At 39.3% G+C, this 16357-nt stretch overlaps 1 protein-coding gene across 1 annotated transcript in view; it reads left to right on the top strand.

Annotated features, from left to right (window-relative positions):
* FAM3B (family with sequence similarity 3 member B) overlaps positions 1-10248 on the top strand; it is an 11023-nt gene extending 775 nt beyond the window's left edge. Inside the window, exons 2-8 of the mRNA XM_014937975.1 lie at positions 2981-3118; positions 3917-4040; positions 4763-4821; positions 7040-7090; positions 8288-8375; positions 9104-9236; positions 10118-10248. Coding sequence (XP_014793461.1) covers positions 2981-3118; positions 3917-4040; positions 4763-4821; positions 7040-7090; positions 8288-8375; positions 9104-9236; positions 10118-10204 — 680 coding nt within the window. The 3' untranslated portion in view covers positions 10205-10248. The remainder of the gene's footprint in view (positions 1-2980; positions 3119-3916; positions 4041-4762; positions 4822-7039; positions 7091-8287; positions 8376-9103; positions 9237-10117) is intronic.
* The last annotated feature ends 6109 nt before the right edge of the window (positions 10249-16357 follow it).

Raw genomic sequence — 16357 nt, 5'->3', positions numbered from 1 at the left:
ATGGAAACCTGTCTTTTTAGGTTAGAATAATTGAAGCCCAAGTCTAAAATCTGTTTTTTCCTTCTTTCTTTTTTTTCTTTTTCCTTTTTCCTGTTAAGGTCCTGCTGCGTAGGGGTGGGTGTGTATTGGGGAGGTGCGGCAGCGCGGGGAGCTGAAGTCAGCACAAAATAGAATGAAAAAACGCTGCCCTTAGGTTTAGTGCTTCTCAGGTGCGGCCAAGGGGCAAGCGAGCACCTGAGGGAGAAAGGGAGTTGGGAGCTGGGGAGAGGCAGGACTGCTAATTGCCACCTGAAGTGGTAGGTTTCTGCTTCGGTGTCCTACGGCCTCCATACTGGCCGGTCTTGGGGTTCCCTCCTCACCGCTCCCCTCTTGCCTCCCTGGCACCCCGAGTGTCTCCGGCTGGGCACCTCTCTGTGGCAGAAACGGAGAGAGGGAGGTTTGTGCCACCTCTCCGGGGAGAGGCAGGACTGCTAATTGCCACCTGCTCCTTCTGCTTCGCTGTCCTACGGCCTCCATACTGGCCGGTCTCGGGGTTCCCTCCTCGCCGCTCCCCTCTTGCCTCCCTGGCACCCCAAGTGTCTCTGGCTGGGAACCTCTCTGTGGCAGAAACGGAGAGAGGGAGGTTTGTGCCACCTCTCCCAGAGCAGCAAAGCCCCTCTGCCCCACGCCGTCCCCATGCCCCTCTACCTACAGCCCCTGCTGGGCCCGGCAGCCGGCAGGCTGCGGGGCCACAGCCTCCGAAACCAGCAAAAGCACAGCCTGGCTTTCGTGAATATGGAGTGGGCTTGGGTGTTGGGACTCCCAACTGCTGTGGGTGGCAAATCTTCTACTCTTCTAACTATCTTAAGTTTGTCTGAGCTTATAGCTTAGTTGCTGTATGTAAGGTTCTATATGTGACTGTGCAGGTACTCAGAAAAAAGAGAATACGGGTGCAGGATGTGTAACCTCAGTAGATCTAGGAGATCCAGGCGGACCCAGCAGGTAGGGTCAGTGTGGTCCCCCCGTGGCCTAGAATCCAAGAAAGCGAAAGCAGAAGTTGGTTGGCAGCGAAAATATTTTGTGACAGTTTTTGAGAACGAAGTACAAACTGTGCAGGAGAATTGGTAAATGTATTCCTTAAAAGGCACGTTTTAGAAAGGTTTGCGAAGCTTGAGGTTTAAGTAAAATATGAACTATAATAACAGAAGTTAGACATTCTGTGCTTGCTCTTCTACTGAGGTAAAATGCTGCACTGTGTTAAGCCTAATTTGCAAAAGATGCAAAAGCTTTGATGAAAAACAGTACAAAATCATTGTAGAGAGAAAGCTGCTAAGCCAACAATAGGAAAAGCAAAACCTGAATGATGGTCTCATAGATCTTTAGAATGCACCCCACCCTCCAAAAAAATAATCACTGAAACCTTTAAGTAAACTTGTAGTTTTCGCCTAATTCTTCCTGGGTTTTGTCCTTGAAACGTGTGACTTGGGACTTTTACTAATTAAGCAAATAAATAAATGTGCATAAATCTGATTTATTTTAAAATATTCAAAAAGAAAATGTGATTAAGTTTCATTCTGCTTGGTTTCTGCAGCTTCCTTTTTTGTGCTTGTGAACCTTTCCAGTGTTCATATGTTCACTGTATGAATGAATGTTGGAGTAATTTTCAGTATTTGCACCACTACTAGTGGTAGAGTGAGACATATTTCTCTTAGACTGAGATAGTAACTGAGAAATCTGTTACATTTCTGAAGTTTCATTATATTACTTTCTCAATCCTTTGATGCAAATATAGTAAGTTTCACACAGTATCTTCGTTACAGTCACACAAATGCACACGCTTAGGACTCCTAAATAAAGGATCAGTTGAGCAGAATTCATGGGAGAGCAGTTAAGACCTGCAAAACAGGAGTTGGGGAGAACAAGTGAACTATTTGGCCTAACTATTTGGCCTTACTCTAGAGAAGAGGTAGGGCAGAAATCTTAATATTTATAAAAGGCACTTACAAGAAGGAAAGGAGCATCTTCTTGAGTGTAAATGGTTATAAGGAAGATTTAGGCTAAATAATACACAGTATTTTCTAGCAGGTTGACAAAGTGAACATATTTAATATTTTTGGACATTGTTTCTATTGAATTTGATTTTCAGGACTATGAAACGAAGAATTTTCATTTTAACAGATGGTTATGTTGAAGGACATGTTTCTTTACAGATCAGAAAGTATCTTGTGATATCAAAACATCAGTGTTGCACAATTACAGAGTGTTATTTCCTTGTTTGGCGACATAAATTGGGTGACGCATTTTCTTCTAGATCAGGAATGCATGCTAGCACTTAGGATGATGAGGAAGAGGAGATATCCAAAATGGAATTTATTTATATTTCTTCATTATCAGGAAAATTGTGAATCCTGTTGCTTTCATAGCATGTAGATGTACTGCTAGTACAATCCATGGAAACTGTGATATAGCTGAGAGAAGGTGAAAAGTCACTCTTGTCATGTTTGAATGCAGTCGTAGCTCATTGTGTGAACGATCTTCAGTTATTTGTACCCAGCATGCCAAAGAAGGTGGATGGAAGGAGTGACTTCTATGATCAGCATTTTAAACCATTCCTGTAGTGTGTGCCTGTCACAGAAGATCAATAGTAACTGCATGTTACCTGTATAGTCATGTGTAGTATCTGGTACTTAACTTCTCAGAGACAAAATCCTACTAGGATTAAGTTGAACATAATGTTTCTTTGGGATATTATGGGTATGGATTGAGGGGAGACTTGGAGGGAGTTTTCTGCTTGAAGATCAAGTTTTAGAAATTAAAGTGGTTGTCAGAGATGGCAATGCAACAAATACTCTTTCCGCATATCTGAAGTTTGTGGTTAACACAGTATATCAGAAATAAAATAGCCAATTTGTGTAGCAATGCCAGAGAGAATACAAGATTTCATGTGTTGCTATGAAAACATCTTTATGTTTGTGTGGGTTTTTTTGTTTTCCTTTGGCAGACTTTGTGAAATCAGCGGGGCTCCTGTTTGCGTCATTGGCTGCTTGGTACTTGGGATGGTTTTTTGCTGCTGTTGTACCAAAAGGCGCAGTAACAGTACCTAATTTTCAACAGATTGTCAAGAAACCAGTGTTGAAGGGTGTGTGGCTGTATTTTTGTTTTCCTTATACTATATCTAATGTTGTATATTTACATGCTAAATGACAAATGGCTTGTTAGCTAATAAAAGATTATTTGGTATGTGCTATTGTAAGAATTAAGTTGGCTGTGTAATGTTAATTAGTGCAAGTGTGAACTATTTCTTAGACGCTGTCTTTGAAGAAACACAATATCAGCCTCTATTTTGCCAGTATGCAAATATAATTAATTAAATAGTAATGTAAGAAAACCTTACTCGTTTGCTGGCACGTAAGCACAAAGCTGCAGCTTTGGTTCTATCACATGTATAACAGTTACAGTAAAATGTTGAATCACTAACCAAACTTTGTGATTAAATTCCCATTTGTTCTTTCCTCTAATCTGACTGGGTGGCTTAATGTGTATATTTTTCTCATTCTATAACTATGTTATCGTGTTAAAAAGGCTTAAAATGAGAATGATGGCATTAACTTAAACCAGTTGGAAGGAATCCTTCATCTTTCTAGCCCTTGTTTCCTGTTATATGAAATAGCACAAAGTATTTACTCTAGATTATACTAGATGGGGCATTTTTCCTAGGTAAGGTTGCTCTTGGTCCCAGTGGTTGTTTGAAATTCAGGGATAACTTAAAGCCCAAGCAAATCCGTGATAATGTTGCCATGATGCTGGAAAACTGTCAGTATTGGCTTCTGTATATATATATGTTTGAGCTTAGCATGTTGACATTAAGTGATTCTTTCCATGTGGAAATTGTTTATGCAGCATCTAAGAAAACATTTTCTCATCTTTGTTGTTGTAGCCCCAGTCCCAAAAAGGCAGAAGTGTGATCACTGGTCTCCCTGCTCACCTGGGGACTACGCCTATCGGATTCTTAGTGGTGGTGGCACAGAAAAACTGGCTAAAATTTGTTTTGAGGATGATCTGTGAGTACCAGTCTAACTTTAAATCTAAGCAAGTGCTCAATAGTGTGAGGAAGGATATTTCATTTTGGTTCAGTAGCAGCAAGTAAGCTCCTACTAGGGGACTCCTGGTGACAGACTTCAGAATATATCTGACAGTATTTAACTCTTTTTGGTTTTGGTTTGTTTGGTTGTGTTTTGTTTTGTTTTTTTAATACCTAATCTCAGGTTATTTTCTTTGTTCTTCTACATAGGCTGCACTCAGCTTTTAGCTTCAAGTATGATTTTTAATTTTCATGGGGCCGAATAGCCAGTTGTAAAGTGTTGAATGATCAACACTTTCTGAAAGTCAGGTTCTTTTATGCCTTTTCAAACTGGACAGGTAGAGTGACTTCAAAACTTTGCAAGATCTTTTGTGTAGATAATAGTCCACACAGAATACAGCCACAAACCCACATTTTATCTTGTTGGGTTTATTTCCTACTTTATCTTTCTGGCTGCATTTGTATGAAGTACTTTCTTGATCTTCCTCACTTTGAAAGACTCATTGTGTGTTGTTGAAGGAAACTGACTGATATAATATGCAAGATTTTTAAGCCATAGCTCTTGTTTACTACAAAGCCTTGAATTAAATAACTGAATAAAACATGAACATCAGAAAGTGACTTAGCATTGGTAAATATAACTATAGATCAGACCTTATGGACGGATGCATTCTACTGATACTGTATTTATTTCGATTCCAGGCTTATAAGCGAAGAGAAGGGTAACGTTGGAAGAGGTATAAACATTGCCATTGTGAATTGTAAGTAAGAGAAAAAATGTTAGAGAGAGACATACTGCAATAATTTACAAAGGTTCTTGGGGGAACTGGGGTTTTTGGTTGGTTGGTTTGGTTTTTTACTGGCTGGTATTGAAGGAAACAAAAAGGAAGAAATCGCAAAATTGATTCATGTTAAATGTAGGAAAACCAAATCTGTGTTTGAGAGAAATAGTCTTCTGGACAAACAAAAGATACGTGTTCATGATCCATATAAGAAAATAGAAAATGTGTACATAGAAGCAGTATATGTGTATTTTATTAGATAAAAGAACTGTTTCTCATGTAAAATAGCAAAAATATCAATGATCTCCAACAGTAAGACTCAAGTTCAGTCCTTGATAAAAGGTATCTACTGCTCCACTGATAAGCAACAGGTAGTAACTGAGAATTGCACTTCTGCCCCAAGGTGTAACCAAGGGAATGGTGATGAAGTGTAGTGTATTCAATAATGAATTCTGAGAGAAATTAGTGCTTAGATGTTGTGGGGGAGGGGAATAAAGGAAGTTCAGATGCACAGTTAAGTTGGCTTTGATCACAAAACACGTTCCAGGTTGTTTTGTCTCAGTATTGCTTGGCAAGGTCTTGACCATGTCTGAACTTGCATGAATTTAGTCAAGTCACTGGGTTAAATTACCATAGACAAGAATTTGTTCCAAATTTTTTTATTCCCAGTTAAGTACTGCTTTTTTTTTTTCCAAAAAGGAGTCATAAAACCTTTACTGCTTATAATGGGTAAATGATTAAAAATGAGTTTTCAGCATAGAGCTGTAGAGAGGGCAAATACTCATCCTGAATGCATAAGCAAGGTTATAGCAAATAGGAGTAGGGAACTAGCATTGTCTTTTAATCTGACATTACTGAGGAGAAATAATACCAAATTTTACATATTTTTAAACATTTCCTTCATCACACATTAGTTATTTTAGCTACACTTAGCTATTTTAGCTGCAGGTAAATCTGTCCGTTGGCTTGAACCAATTTGTAGTGAGACGTATTTTCTGCACGTCCTTCAATTAGATCAGTCAAGCTAATGACTGTGCTCAATAAGTTTCCTGTGGCATCACACTTGTATTTTATTCCATAATGATAACTCTTTCTTCTCTGAATGAATATGTTCTTTTGTAAGAACGAAAACAGAACTATTAAGCCCAAGCTAACGTCATAGAGGGAGAATTTTGTGGAATTATATGGACCTCCACTACAGCCTTTTCCATTTTTTTATGATCTCCTCTCAGAGGCAGTCCAGTTCTAGAATGCTTTTTTATCAGTGACAGATTTTTGCCACCTATTCCCCTCATCAGTGTGATAAACCTGCCATTTAGAATCATGGAATGATTTGAATCCTATGTTCAGAGGAATTTGCCTTCATGATTTTACTGTATATGGATCAAAGATAAACCAGAAATGAATCAGGGAACTGCTGGATCTTCTCACTAGAAATGAGCTGATACACTCTAAATGGAGAGGGCTCTCTCATGTAGCAGGGATATGGGTCTCAGATAACAAAAAATCAATAAACTTAGTTGGCATGGAAGTAGAATTTGAAAAGTATTTCCAATTTGTATGTCTTGTTTAAAAAAAAAGATAGCCTTCTAAACAGGATCTGTTGCTGTCCAACCTGCTCTAGGTCAATCTGCTTTGGCAGGGGAATGGGTCTAGATGATCTCTGAAGTCCTACCGTTCTATGATCCTGTGTAATGATGAATATTGACCAAAACGTTTTGGAAAGACCAATTGCTTGCATGCCCAATTTCTGATATGGTAATGATGAGTGTTGAGTGTCTGTTCCCTGAGATTCTAATGCTATGAAAGCTTGCACGTCTGAAACTCTGTGCAGAATAGTGTTAAGCTCATTCAAATAGTCTTAGGCAGAACTAATTTTCCTATTTATGGTTGTGGCCTAGTATAGTATATGTAGATATAAAAACATGGAAGCACACAGTAAACTAAATTCCTTCTTTAAAGTAAGAAATGGTTTAGTCACATTTGATGATTCAGAGATTAAATGAAAGAAAATATTCTCCCCAAATCTTAAATTTATATTATTCCATGTTCTTTCCAATTTAAAAACTTAAACAAAAAAAACCTCAGAAGCACGAGACACAAAATTAGAGATGCCTAGCTTTAGCTGAAAACACTGTAGATGCTGATTTAATTTAACAATTTTTGCTTATATTTACACAACTTTTTCTAATTACAGATAAAACAGGAAAACTTACATCGGCAAAATATTTTGACATGTGGCAAGGAGGTAGGGAAAATACTGTGATAGAGCTTTTGTTAATGTTTCCATGTTAAGAAAGGACTTATATAATTATTCTGCTCTTTCAAATGACTGTGATTGTATTATTGAAGGGGATTAGCTAGAAACAAACAGCTGTTGTCTTCATATTGCCTGAAAAGCTGAATTTCTCCTGTTTGTTGAGAAATTAATTGTCTTTTTTAAAATGGTCTTACTGCTGCTTTTTTTTTGTTTTAATTGTCAAATTGTCATTTTTTAATTGTCTTTTTTTATTTTTTCCCTCCATTATTTCAGTCTGGTAAGAATTGCACTTAACCAAGTACCACATCCAGATACTTCACTGAGCAAAATTCCTTTTCCTGGCATGTTTTGTTCGGTTTCAGTTGACAAATCATCACGGGAAATATGCTAGTCTATCTCTTAACATCCCTTCGTGTAGCTAGAAAGGTGATCTTCTTTAAGAATAGCTTTTAACACAAACTTTGAACCGTAACAGTTCCCTTACCTATTAGTAAGGAGAAACAGAATGCTATGAGGCACTGGAAGCTGGTTCTCTGACCACTTAAGAATGCTTGTGACCTTAGGTGCATGAATAGAAATCACATGGGGAATAATAATGGGGCTACAATTTTATATACGGTATGTAGATTGTAACGTCTCTAGGGCTCTTGTTAAATATTATTTTTTTTGTGTGGAGAACAAGCGTCTTGTGTATGTTTAGCAATCACAAAAACAATAAATAGCTTAGTGCTGCAAATAGGCTGCCACTTAATGAAAGTGGGTGTACAGTGGGCTGTGTAACTCAGCTCTGCAGTTAGAGTGGTAGAAGGAAGCTCACAGAATAGCTGTGACTTCTCCTGGGCTATTCCATGCTTTGCTTGCATGTATAATGTTGTATGAAGTAAACATAAGAAATTATCAGTATCCATCTATATTCTTACCTTGGGTGTAAAAGGTTTTTGTAAGAAGCTCAGAAGTATCTTTGTTTGCTACTGGGAAATGCAGATAAACCCATGCTCTGCTAACTTCAGCAAGAGCTAACAGCTTTCTGCACCTTTCAGGATTAGGCCCTCTGCCTGTAAACAGAAAAATTGCCTGATTAGGTCTCATTTTGAATAGACAAGGCCAAAAAATGAAAACAAGTTGAAAGTAGGTGGAATGTGGTACGTGTGTAATGAATAATCAGTTGTGTAATTGATTCAACAGACCACTCAGGAGAGCTGATGAATTTCATTAAAAATGCGCCAGAAGGGTCCCTCCTTTTGATGGTGACTCATGACGATGGAAGCACCCGGTAAGCAAGTTATTCATGACAGGCTGAGGAACAGAGCAATTAATAGCTTGAAAATCACCATGGCATGACGGGGTAAAGGAATAGTAAATTTCACTCAATCGGCAGAGCTGTTCTCTCATTACCTGCCTAAAAGGTTTTGATTCCATGTCAATTCAGTGCTTGCCCTTATCATGCATGTTGATGCTTTCAGAGATGGAGAGATAGTGCTGTATTTGTTGAAAAGCACCAACTGTCCTCATAACTGCTGTTACCTCTGAGTCACAGTCCTCTATTAAGAAGGTATCCATGCCTCCAATTATAATGTATCCAGTTTGCATTCCTTCTTGCATCTTCACCTGATTCTTCAAGTGTTTACATACCTTAGAGTTCTTTTATTTTAATTCATTATATGGTAATTACACAGGGAAAGACTTAATCATTTCACTGATAAACATTTGATGCCCTTGTCCTTATTTAAGAAGAGTAGAAACATGAAATAGTATTTTAGATACATTTTTCTTCTGCTGTGTTGTTACAAACAGGTTGTATTAACATCAGGAATGTAGAGAAGGAAGAAAAAGAATTTTGCTCTGTGATTTTAATGGCTACTAGGACAGCTCTCAGGATTTTTTAAACTTCTCATTGTTTCTGCTGACCTACTAATGTGAAGCATGAATCAGTTGTGTTCTTTTTCAGCATTTTCACATCCTGAATTTTTAACACTTTTTTTTTCACTAAATTTATCCTAGGCTGAAAGATGACGCCAAAAAATTAGTAGAAGAGCTGGGAAGTAAACAAATACGGAACATGAAGTTCAGGTCAAGCTGGGCTTTTATAGCTGCCAAAGGCTTCAAGCTGCCAGACGATATCCAAAAAGAAAAGGTCAGGTTAATTTTATTTTCATTTTATATTTGTCTCTATATTAGGTATAACCTTGGGGTGCAGATTGTGTGTGTTACCTGTAGTGGCTATAGTCTGTTCAGTAAGCCTCAGTTGCACAAAGCGAGTTCTCTAATGTGTCATCATTTGTTGCTTCGCACCTGGGCCATGTAGGGTACTGACTTCTACCACACCAGCACTAAATCATCTGTAGACAAATTTCAGAACATCTCAGTTTTGAAACGTCCAACCTGACACGCTGTACAGAGTCTTACATCTTCTTCTGGAAGGACAAATTCCAAGGACTTCCTAAAAGACTGTTTTTATATGAAAATTGGGCTGTCTCAAATTGGCCGTATTGCAAATACAGCAATGCTTGCATCACAAAGCTTTTCTGAATAACTTGCCCTCTGGCTTCAGGAGGACTAAAGGTACTATTTTAATATCATATTTCTGTTTGCATCTGTGACCTTGTTGTATTCGCTTCTATAAGCCCAGTAGTGCTCATCTGTATGACAGAGCAGCAGACAGAAATGAGAAACCCAATACAGAGGTCAGTTCTTTTGATGATACTGACTCCCTCCCAAAGGCGTCTGAAACTTCCATAGGTTTGGTTTTTTTTCTCAGAATATTGTTGCAATTCTGCAGGAGAAGGTAGTCAATTTAGAGTATATTATGACAGCCATCTGGGAAAAAAATGAAGCACTATGTGAAAGAGAGAAACTGGTGGAGTTTTCACCCATTATGTCAAGCAAGATGTGCAACATGCTACTTAGTTTCCCAGTCACACCCCATTACCCCCTTCTGTTGTACGAAGTTTGACAATCTAGTTTGTAAATAGAGAACCAAATATTGATTTTTTTAATTTTAATTTTTTTTAACAGATCAACCACGCTGGCAAGAACAACAGGTACCGTGGCTGGCCAGCTGAAATCCAAATAGAAGGCTGTATCCCAAGAAACCTGATCTGAATAAATGCATACCTCATTAATAAAGATGATTTTATATTTTTATATCTATCAGTCTAGTAAATTGCCTCCAGAACCCAATAAGCATCTGAGCACTAATTGTAAAATAAGTCATATGCACAGTTTTTAACCTTCCTTTCCTCTGTGAGGCTTTACTCCTATCTGAAAACAAATAGGAATTTTGATGACAATAAAATACTCTGGTTTGGAATTACAATGTTCATTAAGTCAGTCATAGAATATCAGGATTTTTGAAAGTATACATCGTCATTAGTAATTTTAAGGATTTGGTTTTGTTTGTTTTTAATGTATGTATTTTATTTTGGTTTCCTTTAAAGACTAATATGCAAATAGAACTTAGTCTACATTGTAATATAAAATTACTATCAATAAAGAAAATTATTTTGATGTTAATTTATTAGTAATGTTGCTTCTCTTCAGAAAAAGCATGGAAATAGCAGTTACGTATCTTAAACTGGTTTTAGTGAAGTTGACGGCATGGAATAGCAATGTTAACATGTAAAGATCAAGTTACTTGAATTGTTTTACCAAATTTAAGCTATAAATCTACATGGTTTAATTTCATTATTTTTTCTTCCTGTAAGTTTAACTTACTTTAAAAAAAAAGGTAGTGACTTTCTGCAAGCTTAAGTGTTATTCATGCTAACTGTAGAATCAAACACATGATTGTAAGAGAACTGTAGAAGCCATTTATTCAATTTCCCTTTTTCTGAAGCACATCAATTATGTCTCAACCTTTCATAACTGATGTTTGTCCTCCTGTTGTCCAGAAGCCTCCCATATGGCATATTCCCCAACTTAAGTTGCTTCCTGTAGCATTTCACTGTTACTCTAGTTATTCCCCAAATACACTGAATTAACCTAAAAGGACCGAGCCAATTACATGAAGAATAACTCATCACCATTCTTTTTATGCCAATGTATTATGTATCTGAAGATTGTCCTCATCAACTCTCTCATCTCTAGACTGAACCTGGCTGATATATTTTAATCTTTCTTTACATTTTTGTCAACATTAAAACATTTGTTTAGCAGCAACTTTCTTAACATGCTGTGCTTCAAGGGGGTCACAGCACTGTATGCAACTCCTTAAGAGTGTCCCTTGCTCTAGACTTTGGGCAGGAGAAAATCAGAAGTGGTGACCTGAGAACATGGCTGCCAACAACCAGATTCAGTCTGCTCTTGCTCTTCATTGTTGCCTGGTTGAAGCCCTCTCTATGGTGCTCCAAATCTCTATCCTTGTCACAGGTGCCACTACCTAGTTGTAGTCACTGCTGTGTTCCCAGCAGCTTTCTGGTGTCACATGCCCCACCAGTCCCTAAAGTTTCTGGCTACCAGTTTGCAAACTGCTCCATAGCCCAGGGATGCTGCCAAAGAAAGCAGTTAAATTAGTTTGACTCAATTTGACTTCAGCAGGCTCACAGTGGTTGCTCCTTATCCCCTTGCTGATGATGAAGTGGTTACAAATCAAGTTCTTACATAGATTTTTCAGTATTTTTCCACATCAAAGTCATTCTTCTTTTATTCTTTTTGCTTGTTCATCCTATAAGTTGCGTAGGTCAGGGGCCTACACAACTTCTTTTGGTATTTTACACATCTAAAAGGAAATGTGTGTCAACTGTGGTAACACAGTCTGAGCTTGGGCTCATTCTTTAAACCTAGGGATTTGGATGGAAGACCCAAGGTTTGCCAGCTGCATAAACAGTTAAGAAAAACTTGTGTGCATCTGTGGCTGTTCCTTACGCATGTGCTTTAGCGAGAAAGGAGAGCTATCATAGGTGTCTGTCCTCCATGTGAGCCGGTGGTGGGACGCAGCTTCTGTGAAGGTACTGCAGTGTTTATTCCTTGGGAGGTTTGAATTAGTGGGTTCTGGGTGCCTTGTTATGTGCTTCCTAGGGATGGTATAGCATTATTCTTACAGTGTTGCAAATACCATATATAGATAGATATATACACACACACACCTATATATACTTAAAAAGTGAGTGATCCAAGTGCTCTATTCTCTGCAAGGCATCCATTCTTTACATTTACTCCTTTCTTCACACTCTGTCCAAGTACTCCGTCCTTTACAAATGGTCAACTGTAAAAGGTGTGTACCCGTAACATGAGTCACAGATCAAAACACCAAGAGCCTTTCACAGCACAAGTGCCCGCAAAATGTGTTTTCACTCTTTCAGAGATGGCAGCTGAGTGATCTCAACAAGAGTCTTAAATGATCTGCAGTGCTGAGTAGCATTTTCTTTGCTTGTGCCACAGTGTTTAAATATGGTAGGCAGAAGAGCCTCAAGAACTTAGATAACTCTCTGGTCTCAACAAATCATGGAAAAGTGGTCACTTGAGCAAAAAAGGGCACCACTTTTTCACTCACTTTTCAGGATAGAAGCAATCTTACAGAGAGTTGGTGAAAGTGGGATTTTGACTCAGCACACGAAACTTGAGCGCTTTTAAACAAACTGTCTTCTAAGTAGAATAGAAAAGGTTTTTCATGGGCCTGTAATTCTGAAAAAATTAATCTAAGGAAGTGCTAAATAGCTTTGGTTTTAAAAATAATTAAAAGACCAGCAAGTCAAACACTGAATTTTATCTGGGGGTGAGGCTATATGGTGTGTAGGACCCCTAATGCAGATGTCCTTCCTTACCTTCTCTGTCACATGCTGTAGGCCACGGGCAGGTTCCAGCGGTGGAGGTGCCAGGTGACACTGCCAACGATAAGCAACAGGTAGGAAGCAATTAGCCATGCTCTCCTCGGGCCAGGCGGATGCTGTGGTCCATGGCTCGTGGAGTACTTCTGGGTGTTCAGTACAGCATGGGGGAACACCACCACGAAATGAAGTTTAACACCCGCAGAGCAATTCATCTTTTTCTAAACCCTACTAGGCAAACCCGATGGGAAAACACTGAAAAAGCTTCAGGCAGTAGCATTACTCAAGGCTTGGGTTTGGGTATTTAAAAGCAAAATGTCACAGCAGGTGGCAGCAGTGTCCTTCCAGAGCCTCTCCATCCCTTGTAGAAGTACCCGACCTCTCTGCAGTTCCCAGTCCTGGACAGACACACTGGAAGCCACAGACACGGGTGGAAGTCACCCTGCCTTTCACTTACTGCTGGGAGGGAAGCCAGCAGCTCAGCCTCTAAAATGCCAGACCTTCTTTTCCTGCGCTTTGCCAGTGGCAGGCTCCCATTTCAAAAATCCCTGCCAGCACCAGCTTACTGGTCAGCATTCCTCATGAGATGTTTTAGATAGAAGCAATTAGAAAAAGTAGCTGTCGGTCCCACTTTTCCCTCCAGTGTGAATCTGACACAACCAGTCCCACGAAGAACAAAGTACCCAGACAGGAGCCCTTCTTCATCTCTCCATTTAAGAGAATGAAAAGCATTTCCAGGGTCTTAACTCTTAAAAACTCCTGGATCCCTGGCAGTCCAATTTGATGGCAGTGGTAGGAAATATCGATCAAATAATAGGTAACATTTTCAGTTTCTCAGCAGTAACTGTTCCTTTAGGTTCTTTGTGCAATGTTAGCTACCTCAAAGTGGCAAGTTTCCACTATATTTAAAAGAGAAATACAAGAAAGGAAAAGTTCTTCAGTGAAAGATGCTCTTTTGCAGGCAGACTGTGCTTAAAGCAAAACTCCCACTGACTGCAGTCCACTCTGAAGAACAAAAAAGAAGTTGATGCTTTTACTTACACGTTATGCCTGGTGGGAAGTAATATATGAGTGTCATATCTCTGATCTCTTCTTAGCTGCAAGTGAAATGCTGAGCAATGACTAGAATTCAGGGGATTAAGATGGGTGGTTTTAATAATGCTTGAGCGACAGCAATTCCTCATTTCCTGGAGCTCTGAAGCTTCAATTTCTCTTCTCTGACCTTTTTTTTTTTTGTGTTGTGGTTTTGTTTTTTTCTTTCCAGGGGAAAAGAAAGCAGCATAGAAAATGTAGGTTCTCCCCTTTCAAACTTCACATGAGCAGCTCTAACATGTCTTTTTCCCTCTTCCAAAGACAAGAGCGTAGAGATAGGTGCTTTAGGCTGGCCCAGTCTCCATTGCAGGTGTCATTAAAAATTTAAAAAATACTTTTAAAATAGTTTTATTTCAGCCAAAACCAGCATGCATTTCAACCTTGTACTTCTGGTATAAATCATATGTACTTATGCTTTGTAGAGCTGCCTTCTACCTCCTGAGAATTGCCTGCCAGAGTTTTTGGTTATGAGACTGAACTTCTACCCTCTTCCATAGACCATGACAGTCTGGACTTGGAAAAGAGGAACAAGGTCTTGAAGTAAGACTTTCCAAAGGGTTATTAGTGCTTTGAGGTCACATCCGACTATAAATTCCAGTTTTAGTCCCACCCTGGCTCACTGAATAGCACTATGCTCCCTGATCAGATTTTATTTCCTGCAAGGACTAGAGGAGGAAAAGTTAAACCTCACGTATCTCTGGATTTTGCAGTCAGAACAGACAACACCATGGACAGCTAGTTTCTGATTTTCATTCTGATAACTCACAAGATAGAACTGGAGTCTATGAGCAGAGCTCTGCTTTCTGTGGGACTCGTGTCCATCACACTGATCCACCTCTCTGGATTTTTAGTTAATTGCTGAAGCCTCTACTTGCCACGTGTCCACTCACCAGCTAAGCAAGCATTCCTTGCGGCAGAACAACGGGAGCTCAACAGTCCCAAATCAGCAGTCTTTTGACTGCTGATTGTTGAAAATCCCCATTGTAACAAAAATGCAAGAGAATGACCATGCCCCCTCCATTCTCACCTCCTCCACATTCAGGAGGGAGATCTCTGGTCGATGTGAAGTATTTCTGCCTGCTGCAGGCACAAGGTGCTTAAATGGATTTGGCCGTTCTGTATGAAACTTCCCAGCCTAAGGGTAAATCACTGCTCCTGTAAATCATTACTCGCTCTGCTGGGAACTCAGTTATTTCCTCGAGAAGCAAATCAAGACACAATCATTTTCAAGGAAAAGAACATGTAAGAAAAGGGATTCTGCAATTCTGCAATTCACAAATTAATTTCCACATAGAAACTTTTCAAGCTGTTGGCTGGAGATACAAAAGCACGGTTAACAAGGGTAAACTGCTGCTATCCTTTTAGTTTCAGCTCTAAGCTAGCCGATTTGGGTAGGTCACAGGAACTTGCAGTAGCAATATGGAGCTCAGCAGACTAACACAGGCAATGCTGAACCTCACGCTGCTCCAGCTCGACTGCTGCCAACGTTGGTTTCAAGCCAGCCCCTGAACTTTCTCAACTGCTAGTGGCTTTCTGGCATTGTAGCACAGCAAAGCTCCCAGGAACAGCACTTACACAGCACCATGCAATTAGCTCTGGGGTTTACTGAAGAACTTGAGCCTTAATTAGAAGCACGTTTCTTGAGAACACACAGGATTCTCCCTCATTTTCTTAGTAGTTCTTGGTAAGCATTGTCCTAGCAGTAAATAAGTTCTTCTAGTTTGAATTGTTCGTTGATTGTCATTTTAGTCCTTTCCTCTTGTTTTCTTTTTATGCTTATACTTACACTTTGTCATTTAAAAAAAGGAAAAATTGAAAATATACTAATATTACTCCATCTGAAAAAGCATTTAAGCATACAGAAGCACTGCTGCCCTAGCTGGTACAAGTTTTAGCCCTGATTATTGTCTGCTGCAGGAAATGGTATAGTGATATAAAACCTCTACACATGTTTCACTGTGCTCTGATTAAAAACTTTTTTTTTTCCCAGTTACTCAAAAATAGCTGAGGTTTGAACAAGAAGTGCTGAGAATCCCACTGTTTACAATCACTGCTGCCACCAGCCGTACTCTCCACTGAGCTCACCTGGCTCCATGGCAGAGGTGGCAAACAGGAATGTGTTCCCCAGCCAACTCGCTAATGGTCAGTTAAAAAAAAAAAAAAAGCAAGCCAGAAAAAACCCCAACCTGCAAACCTGGAGCTGAACAGAACTGGTTTTATGGAGAGCAAAGAACAAGGAAATAGTATCTACCGTGTAAATAGCACTGCATACAGTGAATTGAGAAGTAACCTGGAGCTGCAGACCAATGAAGAAAAAGAAAGGTGTAAATATTTGTTAGCAAACATGTATATGTGACCCTAAGTGAAATAAGGAAGAGGGGGGGGGGGGGGGAAAAAA

This window comes from Calidris pugnax, unplaced genomic scaffold (genome assembly GCF_001431845.1).
Source record: "Calidris pugnax isolate Ruff unplaced genomic scaffold, ASM143184v1 scaffold25, whole genome shotgun sequence".
Taxonomy (NCBI): Eukaryota; Metazoa; Chordata; class Aves; order Charadriiformes; family Scolopacidae; genus Calidris; species Calidris pugnax.
Note: the sequence above shows the minus strand (reverse complement) of the source record. Positions and strands in the feature narration are given on the sequence as shown.